Source organism: Lepisosteus platostomus, chromosome 16 (assembly GCF_059453375.1).
Source record: "Lepisosteus platostomus isolate fLepPlt1 chromosome 16, fLepPlt1.hap1, whole genome shotgun sequence".
Classification (NCBI taxonomy): domain Eukaryota; kingdom Metazoa; phylum Chordata; class Actinopteri; order Semionotiformes; family Lepisosteidae; genus Lepisosteus; species Lepisosteus platostomus.
In genome coordinates, this window is record NC_142626.1 from 12,817,944 (window position 1) to 12,838,548 (window position 20,605).

The 20,605-nt window shown below is 41.0% G+C and overlaps 2 protein-coding genes across 2 annotated transcripts in view; both read right to left on the reverse strand.

Moving 5' to 3' along the window:
• Positions 1 to 20,605, reverse strand: part of LOC148646899 (protein NLRC3-like) — a 1,251,308-nt gene that overhangs the window by 249,723 nt on the left and 980,980 nt on the right. The gene's annotated exons all lie outside the window — the stretch shown is intronic.
• On the reverse strand, positions 9,396 to 13,410 carry LOC148646901 (uncharacterized). Its single transcript, XM_088608921.1, has one exon. The coding sequence runs from the start codon at positions 13,402 to 13,404 to the stop codon at positions 11,365 to 11,367; it is 2,040 nt and encodes a 679-aa protein (XP_088465047.1). The 5' UTR covers positions 13,405 to 13,410; the 3' UTR covers positions 9,396 to 11,364.

A 20,605-nucleotide genomic window follows, 5' to 3' on the forward strand; every position in this document is an offset into this window, starting at 1 on the left:
TGACTTTTACCAGTACTCACTGTGGCTCCTCCCACTCCTGCGCTGTTAAATAAACAAAATACAAGTAAAACAAGACAAAAGTATCAGAGTTTGATACAAATTTATTCAAGTAACTGCACTCAAATTTGTTTTGGCTCTAGAACATTTAAAATGTACAATGACTGGTGATATAAAACTGTTGATGCAGAATAATGTGTTGGTGTGCAATTCTTATAAAACAGGCAAAGAAATTATATGTGCAATTCTTTAATTTAAATACTAATAATAATAATTACTTGCACATACATAGGGCTTTTCTGGACACTTCACCAGAAGTTCTTTACAGGTAACAGGGGCTCCACCTGGATGATACAATTTCTTGTATTAGGAATTTGTTTTCTCACATAATCCAGCTTGCTTTCCACAAGACACACAGACAGAGAGAGAAGATGGGGGTCAGCCATTTATACAGCACCCCTGGAGCCTTGCTCAGGGGCCCAACAGAATAGAATTTCTCTGCCAGCCCTGGGATTATAACCGGCAACCTTCTACCCTCAAGTGCAGAGCCTTAACCACAGTGCCACCACTCCACTCCATTATAAGCTTCCCAGTAGTAGTAATGATCATTTTGTGGGGGAGAGATCTCATACTTCACTATGAATAATCAAGAGGCATCACATGTATAATGTTCTTTCATTTACTGTGGAATATTGTTCAAGGCATGTGAACTGACACCACATTTTTTAACTTTCATTTTTTTCACAGAGTGGGGGTAAAAATACTTACAAATTATTTAAAAGAAGTGCCATGTGTAAGAAGTTCACCAAATTTATAAAGAGAAACAGATCTCCTTCAAGGAGATTTTGTTTCCTTCCGGTTTTTATTATATACACACCATTTAAATTATTAAAATATCAGAATGTTTCAGACTAAAATCCTTTAAGTGCTGAATAAGAAATCTAAACATGGTGCAGTTTTTACATCACTAGCTAGGAGGAGACAAATGTCAGCAATGGGAGAACTGAGTTGACGATTGTTGGAAATTAAGCCTGTTTCACTGATGAAATCATGGTGCTGTTACAGGGGAGACAGCACTGATGTGCCCTGCATCCCTCTTGAGGTCAATACTAATAATGGTAGTCAGTGTTTTTGTGGTTCTGTTTGATTAACACATCTAAATGAAAAACATCCAGATCCCCAGTGTCTCACAATAGTGTCTGTGATCTGTCTTTAGAAATGGAGTTGATTGGATTGCATTTTATATAATAAATATTACAAGATAAAAATAGTTATCTAGTTATGCTTAAAATATTAAATATTAAAAAGCTATACTATTAATTAACATAATTTATTTAATTTCCAATTTTCAGTTTCATAGCCTGTTAAGCTTAGTACTTAAATACATCTATACACACAAAATGATTATCAGTGTAGAGGCTGTTCCAGACCCACTGCCAGTGAATCAATCAGGAACTCCTGACTGATGGTTTGTTGCATCATAAACCAGGAGCTGTGGAGCCTGGCTTTTTTTCAGCCAGTGCATAGCTGTAACAAATCTACTGGGTGAAGAGACTCAACAGCACTCTGGAAATGAAATAGTAACAAAAAATGAATCCATGTTTTCTTACTGTAAACAAGTGTGCAACACCTGACATTGTAAGCATTTCCATCTTAAAAACAGAAGGGGATGTTTGCTGAGGGGGGTTACCATTGTTGTAACAAACAAATAAGTTCTGGACCCCGAGATGAAGTTGAAACAAGTGAGTTTAATTGCATGCTAGGTACAGTATATTCAAAGAGTTGTTCAAAATTATACAGTGCCTTGCGAAAGTATTCGGCCCCCTTGAACTTTTCAACCTTTTGCCACATTTCAGGCTTCAAACATAAAGATATAAATTTTTTATTTTATGTGAAGAATCACCAACAAGTGGGACACAATTGTGAAGTGGAACGAAATCTATTGGATTTTTGAAACTTTTTTAACTAATAAAAAAATGAAAAGTGGGGCGTGCAAAATTATTCGGCCCCTTTACTTTCAGTGCAGCAAACTCACTCCAGAAGTTCAGCGAGGATCTCTGAATGATCCAATGTTGTCCTAAATGACTGATGGTGATAAATAGAATCCACCTGTGTGTAATCAAGTCTCTGTATAAATGCACCTGCTCTGTGATAGTCTCAAGGTTCTGTTGAAAGCGCAGAGAGCATCATGAAGACCAAGGAACACACCAGGCAGGTCCGTAATACTGTTGTGGAGAAGTTTAAAGCCGGATTTGGATACAAAAAGATTTCCCAAGCTTCAAACATCCCAAGGAGCACTGTGCAAGCGATCATCTTGAAATGGAAGGAGTATCAGACCACTGCAAATCTACCAAGACCTGGCCGTCCCTCTAAACTTTCAGCTCAGACAAGGAGAAGACTGATCAGAGATGCAGCCAAGAGGCCCATGATCACTCTGGATGAACTGCAGAGAACTACAGCTGAGGTGGGAGAGTCTGTCCATAGGACAACAATCAGTCTTACACTGCACAAATCTGGCCTTTATGGAAGAGTGGCAAGAAGAAAGCCATTTCTCAAAGATATCCATAAAAAGTCTCGTCTAAAGTTTGCCACAAGCCACCTGGGAGACACCCCAAACATGTGGAAGAAGGTGCTCTGGTCAGATGAAACCAAAATCGAACGTTTTGGCCACAATGCAAAACGATATGTTTGGCGTAAAAGCAACACAGCTCATCACCCTCAACACACCATCCCCACTGTCAAACATGGTGGTGGCAGCAATATGGTTTGGGCCTGCTTTTCTTCAGCAGGGACAGGGAAGATGGTTAAAATTGAGGGGAAGATGGATGCAGCCAAATACAGGACCATTCTGGATGAAAACCTGTTGGAGTCTGCAAAAGACCTGAAATTGGGACGGAGATTTATCTTCCAACAAGACAATGATCCCAAACATACAGCAAAATCTACAAAGGAATGGTTCACAAATAAACGTATCCAGGTGTTTGAATGGCCAAGTCAAAGTCCAGACCTGAATCCAATCGAGAATCTGTGGAAAGAGCTGAAAACTGCTGTTCACAAACGCTCTCCATCCAACCTCACTGAGCTCGAGCTGTTTTGCAAGGAAGAATGGGCAAGAATTTCAGTCTCTCGATGTGCAAAACTGATAGAGACATACCCCAAGCGACTTGCAGCTGTAATCGCAGCAAAAGGTGGCTCTACAAAGTATTAACGCAAGGGGGCCGAATAAGTTTGCACGCCCCACTTTTCATTTTTTTATTAGTTAAAGTTTCAAAAATCCAATAGATTTCGTTCCACTTCACAATTGTGTCCCACTTGTTGGTGATTCTTCACATAAAATAAAAAATGTATATCTTTATGTTTGAAGCCTGAAATGTGGCAAAAGGTTGAAAAGTTCAAGGGGGCCGAATACTTTCGCAAGGCACTGTAGGTACAAAGCTCCAGTTTATATAGCAAACTTCATCCATTTCTGACGCAAATTGTTACCGTGGTAATGGGGGAAGGTCACCTGTGTTTGGACATTCTCTAGATCTTGAACACTTTGAATGGCCAGTCTTATCTTCCCATAGTTAGGGAGTCTCTATCTTATACTTGGAATCTCCTATCAGTTAACTCCCATCCCTGCCATAACTCAAAAGAGCTTAAGCATGGAATGTTTTGTACCAAAAGAAGTCTTTGTGCATAAAGAAACAAGTAAACCATTTTTTCACATTTCCTATCTTTCTTCATTCCCCCCCTTCAGTACTACACAAACAACATGAGGCAGACTTCGCCTTTTTAGGAGTACAGGCATGCATTACCATGACTTTGTGAGTTACACGATTACAGCAAGACGTGATTAAAGTCTTACCGCAAGTGACGATTACAATTGCACATACTGTATAAGCAATACTAACCCTACAAATAGATACTGTAACAAAGTTCCACCCCAGAACCCAAACACAGACTTCAGCCATGTGGAGATCAATCATCAGGATCTCGGTATAGCAATACAGACCCAACATTAACTTTGATTATAATTTGTGGCTGATAGATATGACAATGCCAAGAATGTGTTGATACCATATTCCCCAATATCAGAGTGATGTTCCTCAGGCCTAACAAGCACACTGTTGGCCGCTCTTAGGAAGCCCATAAGACACAGAAAGAATAGCAACAGCATTATTTCTGTTCACTCAGTCTCTGGTGCAGTGGCTCGGTGACAGTGCAATGCATGGATCCAGCGATCTCGCCCAGTCATTCGGATGGCAGAGTTGGTAGACTGTAGCACTTGGTATGGTCCCTCTCAGCTGGGTTGCAATGTCAGTCAGGGCATCTTTTTCACTCACACCCACTCGTCAGGTATCAGGTCATGTCTTCCCTCTACTGTGTAGCGGCAATGCTTGTTAATAAGACAGAATTAAGCGTTGGTATGCTGTCCTAAAGGAGGCCCCATCTCACCCTCCATCTCTGTGGTGCAGCCACAGAGAAAGTATTCATGCAGGCTGATTTAAGATGTTTTCTTTTGATAAGGAACAAGCTCCCAGACGGGGATGCACTTAGCTAAGCCTGGCTATCATGATCAATGGTCATCCATGGGCGCCTATCAGTCTAGGGAGTGCCGAATGGACATCTGGACTGCATTCCTAAGTGTCAAGAGTAAGTGACTTATATCTCATCTTGACCAACCAATCAGGGACTGGCAGGGCGTGGTAATACCACGTGGGTCTCCAATGCCCACCAAACTCTCAACCAATCAGCACACATCTGTGTCTTGGTCAAAAAGGGGGCGCAAGCTCAGATCGGGGCTCTCCTTGGCCATTTTCATGCATCCGCAGAGACAATCACGTGACAACTGCTGTTGTCTGCAAAAGGACTTGGACTTTGTTCTAAGCGCGAGGCTGAGGATCCCGTACGTACTCAGAATTCTACCAACGTGAATGCTCCGCTTGATCAACGGCAGCCTACAGTTGGACCCTCATCGACAACCTGAATAGTTTATTCAGAAGCAGCGCTGGACGGGGAACGAACCAGCTTCTTCCCAGGCAAAAGAGTGACTTGTGAGGACTCGCGGTCACACTCTGTGCATAGAGACTTTCTACTAGCCAGCCGGACTGCTGGTAGATCCCCTCAGAGCAACGACTGCCCTGCGCGCCGCAGTCAGATTCCTCCGCCCGTCCTACTCCGAGCTGCACCTCGACTGGTTGGCCGGTAGCCAGAGGACGCCGACACAACGCCCATTGGACAACCGCTGGAACAGAGGCTGCAACAGAGCCTGTCAGCTGGTTTGGTGTTCGTGCCGGGAAATTCCAAATCCATACACAGTGGATAAGTAAACCCCATGTTCTACATTGCGTCTCGAGAATTCAATTGTACCTCAACACAAGTTGTTATCAATTTAATTCATGAGTAATGTATTTACTTCCGAGTTTAGAGTAACAGTGGGTAATAACACTGATTAGCGATTTGGTAACCGAACGATATATATTGACATATATTCTCTGTTGTGTATCTCTTTGTGTTTGCATCTCTTCGAGATTATATACCTTGTATATTGATAACCCTCACAGTAAGGTCTGCCGCTCGTATCCAGGCAGACTAGTATATGTTTGGTGCACAATTTATATTAATAAATGTATCTCGTGTATTGAACCCGTGTGTGTGCGTTGTTAGTTGTTCTGACGATTGATTTTCTAAAACCCCCAACGAACAATCTTGTGATTACTGCTACAATTAATAATTGTCTCAGTAAACCCATCAAACCACTACAACTGGAAGTCCCCAAGCATCCAGCACCTGTTCACCAGCCCCGTGCACCACTTTAGTTAAGAACCTACAATACTGCAATAGAGAATTAGATAGCAAACTCAACAATCTATTAGCCAAATTTGGCCCTCCAGGGAGTTTCATTGGTCGGCCCATGATGATCTCAAATGGGCTCAGTCCCACAGTTCTGTTTGATTCAGCCAGCAGGCTACACAGGACCGTAGGCAGAGCATCTACCCACAGTGTTCCTTCAGTCATTAGATAACATCTTGTCAGTCTTTCAGAGTTCTGTTCATTTGTTTCACCATTCCTGCAGACTGAGGGTGATGGGGGCAATGAAGGTTCCATCTCACCCCTAACAACGCAGCCACAGCCTGACACACCTTCCCTGTTAAGTATGTCCCTTGATCAGAATCCAAGCGGCTGGGCAGTTAAAGAGGCAGTGGCCTCAACCCACCGGGAAAACAGATCCACAATCTTTAAGAGTCCAGTTTTCCCTTTACATACTGGCAAGCTACAATTGTCAATTTGCCAGTGCATGAAAGGTCCCTCAGGAGCAGGACGTTTGAGCTGTAGCACCCGCACCTGAGCTGTAGTTGACATAATTATCATGCAGCCCCACATTCCTTTCTAACCATTTGCATTTCTCTGTTCTGGAGGCCTCAGCCTGAATGTCCTGTAACTGTCCCTTTTCCACCAACAGAGGTCTCAAGAGACAATGCATTCCCAGGGCTGCACGCCTGGCAGCTGCATCTGCAAGGTTATTCCCTCAAGTTACTGGAGACATTTCTTTATTGTGTCCTTTACACTTTACCACAGCTACTTCAGTCGGCAGCTGCAAAGCTTCTAACAGTTCAGAGACCAATCCAGCATTCTTCCCTGCGTCCCTGCCGTGGAGAGGAAATCTCTTTTCCTCCACAGCCATCCAAAATCATGGCATACACCAAATGCATATATAGAATCTGTATAAATTGTTACAGTTTTTCCTTTAGCATATTTACAAGCTTGAATCAGTGCTCTCAACTTGGCTTGCTGTGCTGAGGAAGTGAGGGCATCTTTCCGGTCGTTAATACATCAAATTCTGTCATAACAGCCCAGCCTGATCTCCGCTCTCCCTCATGCACCAGAAAGGACCCATCGGTAAACAGTATTAAATCTTCATTAAATCTTCAAGGCCCCCCCACCCTTTGGCAACAGCATCTAATGGTCCTGAATAGTATCCCACCGGGAAGTGCCTACCTCAATGCTCCTGCGTCAGCACAGCTGCCCAGAACCCATTTTCCACACTTACATACAAAGGAATGGTTGATCCATCTGAGGAAACTCCAGTCCTAGCACCTGTAAAAGAGCTTGTTTCAAATTATTACAGGCGGCTTTTGCTGCTGTATCCAAGGCAATCTTGTTCTTGGACTGCACTCCCCCCTTAAACAGATCTGTTATGAGTTGTGCTCAAAAAGAGTCCATCCAGGCCTTGTTAAAATTACACAATCCTAAACACAGTTGGACCTTATCGTAACTAACTTTATGTCCCTTTTTAGCTAGAATCTCCAAAACCTGATGCAGCTCAGACTTGTGGGTTTCCTCATCAGGGCAAGCAATCAGAATATCATCGACATACTGAATGATCACAGAGGTCAGTTGCGGTAGGTCATGTAAGTGCTGTCTCAGAGCCACGTGATACACTGTTCTGTATAAAGTAATTCCCTGTAAATGCTGCAGGGCATCCCAGTGGAACCCACCCACATTTGAGTGATAAAGTGCACGTCTCCTCCTAAATCAATGTAACGACCTTTTATTTAGAGAGCACAGCTTGCTGCCCCCCTACTCCTGTGGCCTCCTGCTGTCTCCCCATATACTCTACACCACACCTTTGAGCAGTGAAATGAGAGAAGCATGACAATTGTGCTATAATATCCCATAACAGAGAAACAGACACCCCATTAATAGTACATTTTAGCTTGAACTCATTTTGCCCAATTGACTGGGATAGACTAAGGGAGGCTACAAGGAAGCTCTCTCAAAAGACCGTTTATCCTCATCAGACAAATCTCTTAGCTGGGAGATGATTTTTTTCCTGTTCTTCCCTGTCAAATGAACCACAGGGCAAATCCCTGCTTTCTTCATCCTGCATGCACTGTCTCCAGATTCTCTTAAAATGACCTGTATTTTTTTACAATAATTGCAAACCAGAGATCTCCCCTGGTCACCCTGTCTATTTCCGTACCTTAGCCACCTTATTTATCTCAATCTGTCGGCAGAGTTTAGCCAGTTCTGCAAATTTCACAGTGGTGTTATTCACCAGTCATGATTCTGAATTTACAGCATTTTAGCGATATCTGGTTTCAAACCACTCAAATAATTCTGCTTAATTACCAATGAGGAATCACCCCTTTAATTGAACCTAAGCCTAAGTAGTACAAAGCACAAATGCTAACCACTGCGGGACTGTACTGTCTTAATATATTTCAACTTTTGTTTAAATTAATTTAATACAAATACTATGTTTAGATAACTCATTTAGGTCCACCTGTACTGTGCTGGTATTTGTACTTATACGTTTTAGACGCTCTTATGTTTTCTAGTCACTTAAGTTGATTTTGATTTGCTTTAGTCAAGTTTCTTTAGTTAAGTCTCTAGCCAGTCCGGCTGGCTAAACACACTCGCAGCGTCATTTACTGTACCAAAACTCACAGTTACGCACTGAGGTCTTTTACACACACACAGGTCGGCACACAAATTCATAAAACACACATACAACTCTTGAATATTTTTTGTACTACACCCTTAAATTATTAGATTATGTGTTACACCTCATGAACATTATAGTTTTGGTTTTAGCGTAAATGCACTGTATTTTGTTTCACCTCTACATGTATCTCCTTCAACAGTGTAACTTTTTATAAACACAATATCACTTATTCCAATATCTGTCTGTTTATCCTTACACCACTGTTCAGCCCAAACACCATCTGAGAGTCTGTGCTTTTTTTCAGCTTTTCCTCACATTCTTTAACTTGCATTTGTCTGATACATAATCAGACACCTCCACTGCTTCATCAGACAGCCAGTTAGCACACATGTACAGTTTCTTACTGTGTCATGTGAGGTAACAGCTCATAGACAATTGCTTTACACTTGGAAAAAAACTGTGCATTGCTGCAGTCATGCAACTAGGGGCGTCTGTTACCTCCAGATCTAAATGCCTCTCAGAGTCTTTAGAGAAGACTTACTGTACCTTGCACTGTTCACAAGTAAGGAACGAGAACACGTGCAACTCTCCTCCCAGATAAGTAACTTACCATCCCCAGAACGCCAGCATTGATGCTTTTGCCCCAGGGTGGACTTACGCACTAGGCTCCAGTCAGAGCTATTCTCGGCTCCCAATGTCCTTTAAATCCTCCTACTAAGTGATTTGCTCTTTTATTATGAGGTGCGTTTATGTTTTGAGTGTTGTGTGTGTATGTTCACAAACAATAAAAACATCAAAAGCGTACACATTATCTACTTCCCACTTTCACTCACATCGGGCATCCCCTTTTACCTTCTGTAGGGGTTTTGTGAATTTATTGGGGCAATTTATTAATTGTAGCAGCAATCACCAGGTGGTTCGTTATGGCTTTTAGATAATCAATCAATCAGCGACGCACGCACATAGATTCAATAAACGAGATACATTTATTAATACATAAATTGTGCATAAAACATATAACAGTCTGCCTAGATACAGGTGGCAGATCTTACTGTGAGGGTTATCAAAATGCAAGGTATATAATCTCGAAGAGATGCAAAACACAAAGAGATACAAACAAAGAATATGCTTCAGTATACCATTCTGCTATACTACCGTTAATCAGTCTACATTAGCTACTCAAAAGTAAATACATTACTCATATGAATTGGATTGATATCAACTTGTGTTGAGGTAACAGTTGAATTCTAGAGATGCAATGTAGAACATTGGGTTTACTTTTCCAGATGTAGATTCGTATTTCCTGGTACAGATACCAAGACCAGCTAGCGGCTGTGTCCAATAGCCAATAGGCATCGTCCTCTGGCTTTTTGCCAACCAGTCTTGGTGCAGCTCGGAGATGGACGAATTAGGAGGAGAGATTTCTGCTGTGGCGACATACCGACAGTGTCTCTCTCAGGAACCTACTAGTAGTCTGGCTGATTAGTAGAAAGTCTCTATGCACAGAGCGTGACCACGGGTCCGAGCAAGTCACTTTTTAGAGGGAAGAAACTCGGTTTGCTTCTGGTGTAGCGCTGTTGCTGAATAAAAACGTATTCAAGTTGTCGACAAGAGTCCAAACGTATACTCTGGTGATCAAGCGAAGCGTCCACATTGGTGTCGGCTAGCAATTTATGTACGGGCATTCCTTGGGCCGACACTTTGCTGAAACAAGGTTCCAGTCCCAGACAACACTCACTGTCACGTGATTGTCTCTGAGGGTGTGAAAAGTGGCCGGAGAAGCAAAGTTTCTGAGCTGTGCAGTGTCTTTTAAACCAGGACCAAGACAGGTGGTGATTGGTCGAAAGTTTAGTGGCCATTTCTGACCCACATGGGGTTACCACGCCCTGCAGGTTCCTGATTGGTTGGTCAAAGTGAGAGATGAGTCACAATGACCTCTGACATCTAGGACCGCAATCCAGATGTTCCCAAAAATCTTAAAGACAGATAAGCGCCAGGAATGGCCATTGATCGTGATAGCCAAGCATGGCTGGGCACATCCCCATTTGGAAGCTGCTTCTTATCTCAAAGATAAATCTAAATCAGAAATGCATGAATAGCTTCTCTGTGGCTGCACCACAGAGATGAGAAAGAGAGATGGGGCCTCATTTAGGAAGCACAGCAACACTTAATTCTGTCTTATTAATAAGCTTTGCCGCTACAAATGTATATAAAAAGAACAGGTTAATTCTCAAATTAATTCTCAAATCTGGTAGGGATTCAGGGAAACAAGTGAGAATTAATTATTAAACAGAAAACAGATGATACAGATAAGGATGTGTTAGTTTGACGTGATGTAATCAAGTACCACAGGGATCTCTACTAGGACCACTGCTCTTTATTAATTTTATATCTGTGACCTAGATTCCTGTTTAAATATTGAAATGGTCATATTTTCAAATATGGAGGAAGCAAACCGTAGAAGCAGCAAATGAAATTTCAAAGATTTAGAAACAAATCACGACTAAGCAAACACATTTATCATATTGTTGTAGAACAATTCTGTTATAGACAAGATCTACTCTGAGGCTGTCCATTATAAAAGTATCATCACAATACCTGCAGGAAACACATATGTACCTAAAGCAATAAGCAATAAAAATAGAAAAATATATTCCACTCCAATTAATTCGTAATACTATAATCAAACTAATAATATTACTACAGAAATGTGTATACTGTATTATTGCAGAAAAAAATATATTAGTTTCCGTGAATCCAAACTAACTACCCCGAGCCCGTTTATTCCCATTGAACAAATCCTGCAGTTTTCTATTAAGCAATGTTTTCCAGTATCACGTCTATCATGTTATAGTATAAGCCTGTATGACAAAGAAGCATATTTTGTAGGACTCGTACATTTATTTCTTTGCATTTTCAGCAGAAAAATGTAAGAGCTAACAATACTGCCCCTCATCTTCTTCTTCTTGAGTTGACATCTTCATTCCCACTTCAACACATTGTCTAACTTCTTTTATCTCTTCCTCAGAGGCTGGGGGCAATGCTCCATTGAGTGCTTTTTCAATCTTCTCTGTTCTTGATTTTGTATTCCTTTCAAATTCTATTTTATTTTTCAGTACAATTGTTTTTATTCCTGCTTCTGCTTCTTCACAGCCAATCTGTAACTTTTTCCGTTCTGTATCAAAGTCAGATTTGCTGGGGTCTAAGGCCATGAGTTTCCCCAAGCTGCTGATTCTATCCATGAGGTACAAGTTGGAGATCTCTGTGTAGGTCCCAGAGATCATGTTCACCAAACTGGCAATATTAGATGCTTGGAAAGCTTGGTTATACAGCAGATCTCTCAGGAATGATTTTGCTGAATAGCCAAGCTTGGAAGAACCTGCTTTTTCTGCAGTTTGGACAACATCCTTTAAATGTTTGTTTAGGTTGGTTTTGATTATGTTGGAGAGCATGTGGAAAAAGAATACCATCTTCTCCCATTGTTCCTTTACTTTTCCCATCGCATCCAGTCCCTTCGTCAGCATTTTAATAGTGGTCTTGAAGTCGATTTCTTTCACCTCACAGCTCCTCATTGTGACTAGGATTTCAGTCAGGTCACTGTGGTATTTGTCCAGATTTTCCAAGCTTTTCTGGAACATCTCTTGTGCTTGATTCATCTGAGCTCGACTCTGCTCTATGCGAAAACGGGCGTTGTCAGCTGCGACGTCACCTGCACTTTTTCTCTGTGTACTTTGCTCCTCTTGCTGTTTGGCCAGTTGTGGGGGGGTTACAGGAAAGGCAGAGGCACCTGTGAAGCCTTTACTCTCGGTATCAAACTTCATAGCCTGTGTTTTCAACTTTTTTAGTTTTGTTATTAACTCTTTTTGTTTGCTTTCTTCACAGACATTGTCTGGAGCAATATCTGTTAGACAAGAGCAGATTGTAAGAATGTCTTCGCACATTTGCATTGCTGTTATTTTTGGCTTGCAGTCTTCTTCTTTTTCCAAAGATTCCTTAACTCTTTTCACTTGATCTGCCACCCACTCAGACTTTGCACATTCCTTCTTTTGATCATAAAGTACGCCCCAATGTATTTTGTCTTCATGAAAAAAAGACTTAACTAGTTCTAGGAGACTCAAGAGAACCTGTGATTTGGCATAAACATTGCCTAACGCAATGGGATTTTGCTCCTTACTTGTTTTTCTTCCAAGCTTAGTTACACTTGCAGTACAAGCACTATAACAGATATTAACTAAATTAGTGAGGCCCTCCACAAAGTTCATGCCAACAATATCCCAACCACTGGGCAGAGAATCCAAGGCTTTTTTATATTCTTGTTGAGCTTCATCCAACTGCTTTTGCATGTTTTCAAATGTCTTATTTGCTCTACGTTTTCCTTCTTCTGCTGTTTGTTTCCTCAACTTGGATTCCTCTATTTTCTGCTTCAGTTCTTCTAATTCTTCACTATAGGCTGCCTTAGCATTCAAACAGGCCTCCATCAGCTCTTGAATCAGATCAATGACAAAGGTGAATTTTTTCTCTGTGAGCTCTGACAGGATTTTACACTCCTCTGCTATGGAGCTGATGTTTTCTAGCTGGTCAGGGAGCATGAGCTCGATGAGCTTGTCGTCATCTCGGACAATCAACTCGACTGCTAATTTTACATACTCTGGCACATTGGCAGAGTGGAGACGAATCTGGTCCATGTTCTTATGGGCCTCGTTGAACGCACCCCATCCAGCATTGCACACTTGCATGAGACAGGTGCGGAAGGACTCTGGGTAACGAATGAATTTAAAGCCATCTTTTGGGGGATTTTTATTGATAGAAAAGTCTGTATTAGAAGAGATAAAGACTGATTCTCCTAAAATGGCTATGGAAATTGGAGCTGGCATCAAAAACTCTTCCCAATTAGCATAAGGTTTCATTAGCATTTTTTTGTCATTTCGTACATCTTCAGCCTTGGTGATTTCTTTGGTACCTTGTATTATTTCCATGATTCTTCTTCCTAAGAGTAAAGGATAGAAAATCAATTTGTGATCTGCAATTATGTGTTCATGTGCACTTGTATAAATATACAAGAATATAAATATTCTGGATATGACATTTTTAGGAGGTGATCCTGTTAACATTTTGTATGACAAATGGGGGCTTATAAAATTTTACAATTTTAGCATTATATTATTGTGTCAACATCAGTTCAGAAAATCTTTGGCTACTTTCATTTCAAGCAGCAGAAACAGTATTTATTTTTATCCAGAGCTGTAATGATCTGATTTATCATTATTAAATGTGTAGGATGCTGAATGTCAGCAAAAACTGTAAGAAGATATACAAATTGAAGTTTAGAGATAAGCAAAAGGTTTTAGACCCATAATTCAGTACAACAGAGTCGCGTTTATCTGACTTTTATTTATCTGACATTCCGTTTTATCCGACATAGCCAATTACCATAGTGTACAGTATATACTGTACACTTTGCATGTGGATGAAAGATCCCCCTTAGAATTTCTGATCTTGCTATTCACTGCTTCTATAATAACATCTTTAGCAGTGCACTGAGATTTGTGGTTGGGTTTTGATCAATCATCATGCTGCAGTACAGCTTACCAGCAACTACAGCAAACTGATGTGAGTTAATTTGATCCTTTTCTCCTGGCAAATGTTCTACAGTTTTCTGGGCATAGCTGATGGAATTGCCAAGTCTTACCATGAATTTCTATAGAATTTTCCTTTTGCAAGTTAACTTCAATGTGACCGTGCTCTAGTAGAGGTCATTGTCTTGCTGAAGAGTACATTTTTCTACCTAATATAAAATTCTTAGATGACAACAAAACCGAATAAGTCATTTGAATGTCAGGTGTATGTCTCCTTAAACAACTCCTATAGGTAATAACTTGTAGAGTAGGGATTTTAGAATGGATGTACCAAAAGTTAACTCATGCAAACTATTGTATGTATGGATCTGCATATCTCTGACACTTCTCAAGAGTCAATAATAGCCCCTTTTATTTTAATTAATAAAAGTTACCTCAAATTAAAATATAATATTTAAACTTAGTAACATGCATATCAGGCAACCCAGTGATCAGCATTGCTGCCTTGAAGCACTGGGGCCCTGAGTTTAATTCTAGACCTTGCTCTGTGTTTGCATAGGTTTCCTTTCACAATGCAAAAACTTACTGTTAGATTAAGTGACTTCTGAGAAAACTGGCCTTGGTACTGTATAAGTTTGTTTTTGTGTTTGTATGTGCCCCGTAATGCACTGGTGTACCATCTAGGGTGTATTCTGCCTTATGCCCATTGCTTGCTGGGATAGGCTCTTGCTCTACAACATCACTGTATTGGATAAAATGGAAGGAAATGGGCCAGCAGCTATATCACCCTGCAGCTCTCAACTGGCTACCCACTGAAGCTAAGCAGGGTTGACCCTGGCCAACCTGGATGGGAAACCTCCTCGGAAACTACGTTTGCTGCTGGACAAGGTGTTAGTGGGACCAGTGGGGGGCACCCACCCTGCAGTCTGTGTGGGTCCTAATGCCCCAGTATAGTCTTTCTGATGAGACCTTCAACCATGGTCCTGACTCTCAGTGGTCATTAAAGATCCCTGGGCATTTCTCAAGAAGAGTAGGGGGTCATTCCAGTGTCCAGGCCAAATTTCCCCTCTTGGCCCTTACTGTGGCCTCCAAATTGTCCCCATGTATGATTGGCTTGCACTTGCCTCACCGCAATCCTCACCAGGAAAAGCAGAAGTGGAAATGGATAGAAACCCTATAGTCTCTCTTGGTAGCCTAAATATTGTGTCTGAGATGATAAAGTCCATAAGATTTTAAATTACACAGTGAATAGTATTGTGAAACAGATTGTTAATCTATACTCTGTACGTCTCCTGATGCAGACTTTATGTGTACATATACTTGCATATACGTGTGAGTGCCTTAAGGCAGATCAAGTAACAACAAATTTCATTATCTACACCACTGTTGTCATAGTGTTATAAACATCACAAATAGAACTCCTATCACAAGATTTTCTTTTTATAATTTGTAAAGTACAAATGACTTTTTTACACTATCTCTGATGTGTGGAGTTTTCTTACACTCTTTCATGGCAGTTTTCAAGTGTCCTCCTTTCTCTCTTTCAAACAATGTCTATCTCACACAATAATTTAATGCTCAAACAGTCATTTAATTTTCAGTTGCAAATAGTAAAACTCCCCTATTACAGAACTATTACAGAACTACATCTATCAGTTGAAGATCCTACATGTCCACCTTTGGAGAATCAACCTGTTGTTGCTCCCTGACCTGGATTTTATCTAATTTATTATTTCCCAGATAGAAATACTTTTAGACACAAACACCACCCCAGACATTTCTTATGGAACCTTATGGGAAACTCTTAAGGCTTCTCTTTGGGAGCAAATATGTCCTTCTCCTTCTTCTTAATACCAATCATTTGTATTTCCCCTTCTCTCCATGAAGGATGGGGGAAATATCTTCAATGGAATAGAAACTAGGTTGTGACAGTTCAGCATCCACTTTAAAACAACATTTTAATGTAATTTGAAGAACTGAAAGAGTAGAGTGATACAGTGGTGGTTAGTATTGCTACTCTTACAGCTGAGGCCCTGGGTTCCATTACAGACCTTATCATGCTATCTACATGGACTTCAAATGTTTCCTCCAGGTGCTCCAGTTTCCTCACATAGTACAAAGACATACTCATAGGTTTATTAGCATCTGGATACATAGGCCTTGGTCTGAGTGTTGATAGGCTCTGGCTATTTTACAGATGCAGTCATTCAAAACGAGCGGGGTATGCTGCGGTAAAACACGGTGGGCGTGTCACCTCACAACGCATCATAACGCGTCATATCGCGTCATATGGTATAATACTGCAGTTATGATAATAGTATCAGGAATCACTGCCAGGTGGAGCTAATGAAGCTAAACCTCTCATGTACAGCATTTGAGCTGTTGACAGAAAATGCATGCTTTGAAATCCCGATCACTCCTGAAAGACAATCTTTTTCCAATTAAGAATTTAAGTTGTATACTCTTCAGACTTTTAATAAATTTCAACTGTGTGTTACAGCAAGTTAATCATTAAACATTAAAAAGTCAGTATTTTTTATAAAAGCAAGATAGCTAAGTTGGACAAAAGTACACAACCTACAACCTTTGTCATAAATGTTTAAAATTATGCAGAAATATTTTATGCATCAAAGTCTTTATGGAAGATATTACTAATAGTATTAATAATGAATGACCTTGGACAGGCTGTAAGCTCAAAGTACAACCATGGTCTACTCTCTTTGTAACTGTTTGTAAACTAAAAGACATTATTTTTTCATTGACAAAAAATAACAGCACAGCATTTCATTGATCTGATCCTGTATTCATTTCCAATCATACAAAGTAAGTCTTGAGAATCTTCGATTCACCATGCCTTTCACATGCTCATAAACGATATTAATTTAGGAACATAAACTTATTATGTAAACAGTATATGGCTGGTATTGGTAGTTTAAAGGAAAAATACACACCAGTATCCAACTTTCTCCCTTAACATTTTAAGCATCAAAGTCTTACATGTGGTTATTTCGGAAACGTTTTTCCGTGCTCCTTCTGACCATATTACGTTTATATTGTAACGCATACAGCCATCAGGGTGTGTAAGAGCCGGCTTACCAGAGCGGTGACGTCGCTGCCCTTCCCTGTGATAGCAGGATTACAGCTACTAGGCTGTAGAGAGATCTCTTTTTTGCTCACCAGACTGGGTCCCTGTTGAGTGACACAGGAGTCCTGGGTTCGAGCACCCGACGGTGGAGGGCTGACCTAATGCGGCAAGGGCGCCCGCCTGAACCCCCGTTGCGTTACAATATACTTTGTGAGAAAAGTGACAGTTTTAAGCTTTTCTGTGAATACGCTCATTATCAGAGTAAACAAAAGCATACTTTTAGAATTTGATTAATAGGGAATATAATATGGAATCGCATATCTAAAGAAATTAACGATATAATTATATTAATCTAACGCCGCACAAACTCTTTGTGGTGTGATGGCTTAAGTCTTCTTAGGTGAGTTTGCTGATTTTCTCTCATTCTTATCCCTTACATTTAAAAGGATCCTTATTCTAGGGGACTTTAATATACACATTGATTCAACTTCCTCCAGTCTGGCTAAAGACTTCCTTTCTCTTTTGGGATGCTTTGACCTTGCTCAGTTTGTTTGTACCCCTACACATAACAAAGGACACACCTTAGATCTAATTATTGCAAATGACTCTTTTGTCTCCCACTGCTCCCCCCTTGATCTAGGCCTCTCTGACCACTTAGCCATTCTCTTCAATCTGGAATTACCTGTTTCTAACACTTCCCCCTCATGCTCTGTAAATTTCCGCAACTGGCGATCAATTGATCACCCAAGGTTTGCAAATTCTGTTCTGTCCTCCTTATCCTGTTTCTCTTCCTCTGACCCTCTAGAGGACAAAATACAGTTACTTGACAATGCTCTTTTATCTACCCTCGACACCTTTGCTCCTTTAAAAACTCGAACCATCTCCTTCTCTCGCCCTGCCCCCTGGTACAATGACCATCTGCGTTTCATGAAGGCAGCCTCTCGCAAACTTGAGCGTAGGTGGCGTCTTTCCGGCTTAAATGTACATTATCAGGCCTGGAGAGGTTACTTATCTGATTATAAGGTTACTATAGAGTCTGCTAGATCCACCTACTTCTCTCACATCATTGAAAATCACCAAAACAATCCCAGACATCTTTTCTCCACCATCAACAGACTGCTCAAGCCAAACTGCCCCACCACATTACCTGCCTCATCACAACTTTGCAACACATTCTTAGATTTCTTTAGTTCTAAGATTGACAACATCCGGCATCACATTCTCTCCACTACGGATATAATTTCCACACCTCCTCCCTCCTCATCCAACTTCTCTGGTTCCCGTCTCTCCAGCTTCTCTCTTCTTGACTCAGCATCCCTAAACAAACTAGTTACGCGCATGAAACCCACCACATCTATTTTAGATCCCATTCCCACCACTTTATTCCAGTCCTGTTTCTCTTCTCTCTGTCCCATTGTCCTCAATATAATACATGAATCCTTGAGCACCGGCATTGTACCAACGGTCCTCAAAACTGCTGCTATTACCCCAGTGCCAAAGAAGCCTAACATGGCTCTCGACAATCTTAACAACTTTCGCCCCATCTCCAACTTACCCTTTCTGTCTAAAATTCTAGAACGTGCTGTCACACTTCAGTTACATAACCACCTCATGACAAACAACCTTTTCGAACCCCTCCAATCTGGCTTCCGTCAACTTCACAGCACAGAAACCGCCCTAGTCAAAATCACCAACGATCTCCTAATAGCTTCTGATTCTGGTTCTCTTTCCATACTCATCCTTCTTGATCTCAGTGCTGCCTTTGACACTGTTGACCATAACATCTTGCTTTCTCGTCTCGAGACTGTGTTTGGAGTCTCTGACACTGCCCTCAAATGGTTTAAGTCTTACCTCACCGATCGCTGTCACTTTGTCTCTCTCAATGGGTACAGGTCTGAAATTGGTCTTGTCAAGTCTGGTGTCCCTCAGGGCTCAATACTGGGCCCCTTGCTCTTCAGCATTTACATGTTCCCACTTGGTCAGCTTTTAAGATCACATGGCCTCAGCTTTCATTTTTACGCTGACGATACTCAAATATACATCCATACCAAACCCGACACTGATGTGGCTGTCTCTATTCTATCTAATTGCATCTCTGACATAAAAATTTGAATGACTCAAAACTTCCTTCATCTTAACTGTGACAAGACTGAAGTCATGCTTATTGGTACCCCCCATCAACTTCGTAAAGCCAGTCCTGTAACCCTGTCTGTAGATGGCTCTGTACTTGAGCTCCAATCAAAATTGAAAAACCTTGGGGTTATATTCGATTCTGGCTTAACATTCGATCCACATGTACAGCATACTGTCAAAACATCTTTTTTTCACCTTAGAAATATCGCAAGACTACGCCCTATGCTATCATTAACTGTGGCTGAAAAGCTGATCAACATATTTGTATTCTCTCGAATTGACTACTGCAATGCTCTGCTCCCTGGGGTATCTAAATCTACTCTGAACAAGCTGCAGTATGTCCAAAATTCAGCAGCCAGAATCCTGACCAGATCTAGTGCAAGTGTTCACATTACTCCTATCCTGGAGTCCTTGCACTGGCTTCCGGTCAAATTCCGCGTAGACTTTAAAATCCTCATGCTCACCTACAAGGCTTTACATGGCTTGGCACCTCAATACCTGTCTGAACTTTTATCGCCCTACTCCCCACCTCGCAACCTCCGCTCTTCAAATTCTGCCCTCCTTACTGTCCCCCAAGCCCGTCTACATTGTATGGGCGACAGGGCCTTCTCCTGCTATGCCCCCAAGCTCTGGAACTCCTTGCCCAAGGATATTAGAGAGTCACCTTCTCTAAACTCCTTCAAATCCAGACTCAAAACCCTCCTTTTCAGAAAAGCCTTTACTTAACTGGTTCCATTCTTCACCCCTCTGCTCTTCTTAATACCATCTTCCACGGTCTCCTCTATTGTTATTGTTGTATTGTTGTAATTATAATTGTGTCCTGTCTTGTGAAATTTTCTTATTTATTGTTGTAGTCTTCTTATTTATTGTTATTGTCATCCTGTAAAGCGCTTTGAGAAGCCACCTTTAAAGGCACTATATAAAATAAAGTTTATTATTATTATTATTATTAAGTGACTGAAGCTCTGGCTTAAGTGATAGCCTGAAGTTGGGTGTTTAAATCTAGCTATTGTCATGAGTTTTCATTTAACAAATAAACATTTCTTTGAAAAACTAAAATAGCAAATATTATGGACACTACAGATGCAGCCATTCAAAGTGAGCGGTACAGACACGTACCACAGGTAATTGGCTGCGGTGTCGCGTATCATGACGCAAGATGACGCGGGGTACCGCGGTACGTGATTGGTTGACCGACAGGGGCACTCGTGGTCCGTTGGTCTGTCGTAGAAAGACTTATAATAAATGTCTTTACTGTGCCCGTTGTAGACATTGAATTTTACCACTGAAGGGAAATCTTAGAAGCTGAGCATAAAAAGAATAGGAGCATACTGTAACGCGTGTGAAGGCCATGAACGATATTAATTTTGGAACATAAACATA

What these genes read in the sequence shown, in the direction of transcription:
- LOC148646901 (XM_088608921.1), bottom strand. Translation starts at nt 13,404, where the DNA reads ATGGAAATAATACAAGGTACCAAAGAAATCACCAAGGCTGAAGATGTA.